This window comes from Oryzias melastigma, linkage group LG3 (assembly GCF_002922805.2).
Source record: "Oryzias melastigma strain HK-1 linkage group LG3, ASM292280v2, whole genome shotgun sequence".
Lineage (NCBI taxonomy): Eukaryota > Metazoa > Chordata > Actinopteri > Beloniformes > Adrianichthyidae > Oryzias > Oryzias melastigma.
The window spans coordinates 10,063,005-10,067,212 of NC_050514.1; the positions used below are offsets into that span (position 1 = coordinate 10,063,005).

The 4,208-nt window shown below is 37.8% G+C and overlaps 1 protein-coding gene across 3 annotated transcripts in view; it reads right to left on the reverse strand.

Moving 5' to 3' along the window:
* map2k5 (mitogen-activated protein kinase kinase 5) overlaps positions 1-4,208 on the reverse strand; it is a 59,910-nt gene that overhangs the window by 28,802 nt on the left and 26,900 nt on the right. For all 3 annotated transcript variants that reach the window (XR_002921726.2, XM_024295520.2, XM_024295519.2), the window contains exons 14-17: positions 4,017-4,090; positions 1,963-2,013; positions 1,802-1,873; positions 809-838 (exon numbers count right to left, since the gene is read on the reverse strand). Coding sequence is in view for 2 of the 3 variants with exons in the window: in XM_024295520.2 (XP_024151288.1) it covers positions 809-838; positions 1,802-1,873; positions 1,963-2,013; positions 4,017-4,090 (227 nt within the window). In the remaining variant the exon portion in view is untranslated. The remainder of the gene's footprint in view (positions 1-808; positions 839-1,801; positions 1,874-1,962; positions 2,014-4,016; positions 4,091-4,208) is intronic.

Genomic DNA, 4,208 nt, shown 5'->3' on the forward strand with positions numbered 1-4,208 from the left:
GCTGTATTTTATTATGAAAAATTGGCTATATTTTGAAAATTGACCAGATTTTTTTTCATGTGTCTTACCGTAACTTACTGCCAGAATTGACGCAGATTACTCATGGCTCAAAAAAAAAATTGACCGGACGCCAAAACAATCACTGCACACCGCGAGCCGGCCAGAGGACCACGGCGCTTTGCGTCTGGTGTGAACTACACCATAGGTTAACAAGTGCGCCAAATGGAAGTGGCCTCCATTCCGCGCTGCTTAGCAGTGCTTCCACGTCTGGTGTGAAGCAGGTGTCAGACTCCTACGCAGAACCTGATTGAAAAACTAATTTAACTCTTGTAGAACAAATAATGTGATTAAATATTATAATATCTGTGAAATATTTGAGAATGAATTATGGCTGATGTACAAATATTTTTAAAAAAAGTAAGACTTTGGAGCTTTCCCCGTACATAAATTGAAGAGCAAACCTGAAGTTGCCTCTCAACATTGGGAGCCGGCGTGCAGCCAGCAGGTAACCTGAGGTGATCAGAATCAGACTGCTCAACAAGGGATTAGCCAGATAAACCCATCTTAAAGTACTAATTAAGACTTGATGGGATTGAGAAGCCACTTCTGCAGAGAGCAATTACATTTGAGCAGGATTTTGATTTAAATAAATGAACAGGAAAAAGTTAGCATAAAAACACACAGAAAGATGCCAGTTATAGAAAAAAAAAAAATTGGCCAACATACAAGTTTTACATTTATGGTTCATTATCAGTATAAAACAGAACACCAGGAAAATAAAAGAAGAATTTCACAGATTAGTACTTACTTGTGGATAGGGGAACATTCCCAGTGCCAGCTGTGTGGAGAGTAAAAAACAAATTACTGTCATAAAGTATTTTTCAATGTCTAAAACAAAACAATCCAAAAAGAAAAAAGTTTTGAAATGTTTTCATTCTTCTCAGTTATAAGAAAAAAAATGCATTTTTTAGCCACATCAAAACAAAAGCAAATCATAGCCTCGCCTTATATCAAGCCTGTTTATGTGTAATTATGTGTGCGTACCTACTAACCAGCAGCATCTTTACAGTATGAAATTTAAAATAACAAAGGAGCGACTGAAGCGTGCAGCACTTGAGACTTCCTGTCTTTGAGGTATGCTTAGTGCCCACCTGCTGGTAACACTTCTTTATCAAACAACATCCCCTTTCAGTTAATAACCCCCCCACACACAATTACCACCCGCTGACAACAAGATAGACAGACAAAGACCAAGAGGATAAGACCGCAAAGTTGTATACAAAGTGTGTTTGCGTGCTATTTTCACTTCAAGGCTGTGTTAAAGTCCCTTCCCGACATTTGGCAATTCCTTTCAGATGAACGCTTTTCATTTCGCTAAAGTGTTCACCTATTAGAAGCTATTTAAAGGCCCAAATCCTCACCTTAATTTAAACCAACTAGTAGAGTACGTAAAGATGAAACCTAACTAAGTTAGTTGTTTTATTCCACGTGGAAGCAAGACACAAAGAAACAATGAGCTTCCATTAATTTTTATCTTTGTCACCTAAAACAGGTCAATAATCCTGCCATGTCTGTGTCACTGGAAACTCATCTATTGTTATTATAACTGTGATGAACACAGCAGTATTGATAAGTGAGGTGGCCGTGTGTTAGATTGTAGGGGAAACTGGTGAGTAAAGTAAATCGATAATAATTTATGAATAAAATGCCAGCAGAAAACAAAGTCACTGAACAGTGAGTGATGAGAGCAAGAAAAAAAAGATGTAGACTGGAGGTAAAGGTTATTGATGAACAGCTTTACCTCCATGAAAGAGATGCCTACACTCCAGACATCTGCATGGATCCCATACTGTTCTCCTGATATTCTCTCTGGCTGTGGGACAAAACAAGTTCAATGAATACAAAGTAATTCAGACACCATAATGTAAAGTTACTGGACTTCAGAATAAAAGCATAACTCACTGCCATATATGCGTTGGTTCCCACATATGTTTTTGCAATGGAGTTCACTAACTGTAAATAAAACATAAGTATATTTAAAGGGAGACCTTGAAATACAAGAAATATCTGACCTATTATAAGAGATTTTGAAATTATTTTTAATCAGATCTGGAATTAACAACACTGCCTTATAATAAAGACTCAAAATATTCAACAGTACCTGATATGGCGGATGTAATGGTGGATAGACCTAAAGGAGCCGATGGATGTCCAACGGAAGCAGTAATTTATCTAAAGAGTGGGAGTTGGTGATCTCTAAAACGGAAGTTGCACCTTTATATACTTTATATACTTTATATATATTTTTTTGTTGTTTGTATTACTATTAGTTTTTGTTGTACTTCTATCGTAACGAAATTCAGTCTCTAAAATAAACTTGTTTGAACCTTCTGTGATTAACATTTTATGGACATGAAGAGAGAATATGGAAATTATTTATAGTTTTGGACAAAAGCAATGCAGAACAGAGTTCTGTGGGGGGTGGAGCAGAACGGAGATGTCTGCTCTTAGAAATCAATAGTATTCAAACACAAAACCAATCATTATTTCATTTTTGGGATGGAGATGGACATTAAAGTTTCTAAAATAATGAGCACTTGTCTTATCTAAAAATTGCAGTAACTCCATGGTTCACCACAAAAGTCCCGGCCACCGCTTAATGGAGAGCGAGCAGTTCGGAGTAGACCGACACGCCTCCACCTGTGAGCAGATTCCAGCCGATCAGAACACCTGAAATCCAGCTGGATCAAAAACTGCAAAAACCTCTCTTTTATAATTTTTCATAAACACAATAAGGAAAACTTAAAAAAAGACAGAATTCATGCAGTAAAGTTAAAAATTTAAAGTGAAAAAAAAAAAATTTATTTCCGTTTTAAATAGAATACAACTTCCGTTGGACATTTCCAGTCGGCTCTTTCGGGTATATCCAACATTACAGCTGACATTTTACCTGGAGCTGGGTGTCTATCATAATACTGGTCAACAGATAATTTAAGGGTTCTTTTATTACGAGTGTTCCCTCGCTTTATCGCAGTTCATCTGTTGCGGTCTTGCTGTTCTGCAATTTCTTTTCAGTGAAATTTTGCCTGCTTTTTTCCCCACAGCACACTGAGCCCTGCGTCCTGATTGGCTTGTCAATCACTGTCCACTGTGCTGTAAATGTTTACATTGACACGTGAATAAATCGCTAGACATATCCTGGCTGTATAAGAGTGTTAGTGATGAACTTCAACCATTATGTTTTAGACAGAAAACGGCTGCTGCAATTCATGTAAACATTCCATTAAAAAAAACTTTATTCTGGATGATTCTTTAATTCAGAATCTAGAGTGCATGTTTTGTAAATTTTGACTTGCTTTTTTCCTTATAGCTGCGCTTTTATCCTTCATATTTTTTCACAAAAGCAGATAAAAAAAAAACAGATATGTGGAAAACAGATAAACTAAAATTAACTTAAAAAAAGTCAGAAACGTTTATGAAAAGAAAAATTACCTTGAAGTTTCCAGCAAAGGAAAAGTTGCACATTTACACAGAAGAGATGCAGTGTGTGCACGCATAAGTGTGTGTAACCATGTTTTAGGGAACGTCAGAATTTTGTTCCTACATCACAAAACACACACAGGCACACACACACACACACACCCATAGAAAGAAAAAGGGTATTGTGTCTGCCACCCACGCTGCCCTCCAATCTCCTGAATACATATCAATGAGGCTTGGCGCTCTGTGTGCAGGTCATAATTATAGCGAGTAATTTTTTGCAGGCTGCAGAACAATGGAGGAGCGTGGGGTTAATGTAAGATGAAGACCCTTGGGATAGCACTGATGCCTTGAGATGGAAATGAATATTGTGATTGACAAGCTGATCATACACACACACACACACAGATGATCTGAGCGTGCACATGCAGCGCAACTGCACAGGACTGTAATCAAGCAGATTCAGACAACTGTTCTTATTCCAGCCTTCCGTCTGACATCCTTTCCCAGCGTCTCACACAAACACATCGACGTACCTGTGTGCTGACACCAAAGTCACACAGCTTGACTTGTCCTCGGGTGTTCACCAGCATATTGGAAGGCTTGACATCTGTGGAGACAAACTGCTTGAGAGAACTGCAAAATCAGCACTCTGTTGCTTGTCTTTATCAACCTGGTGTAACCCAGGTTACTAGACCTTATTGAACAAAAATGTTTCTTTTTTTTCA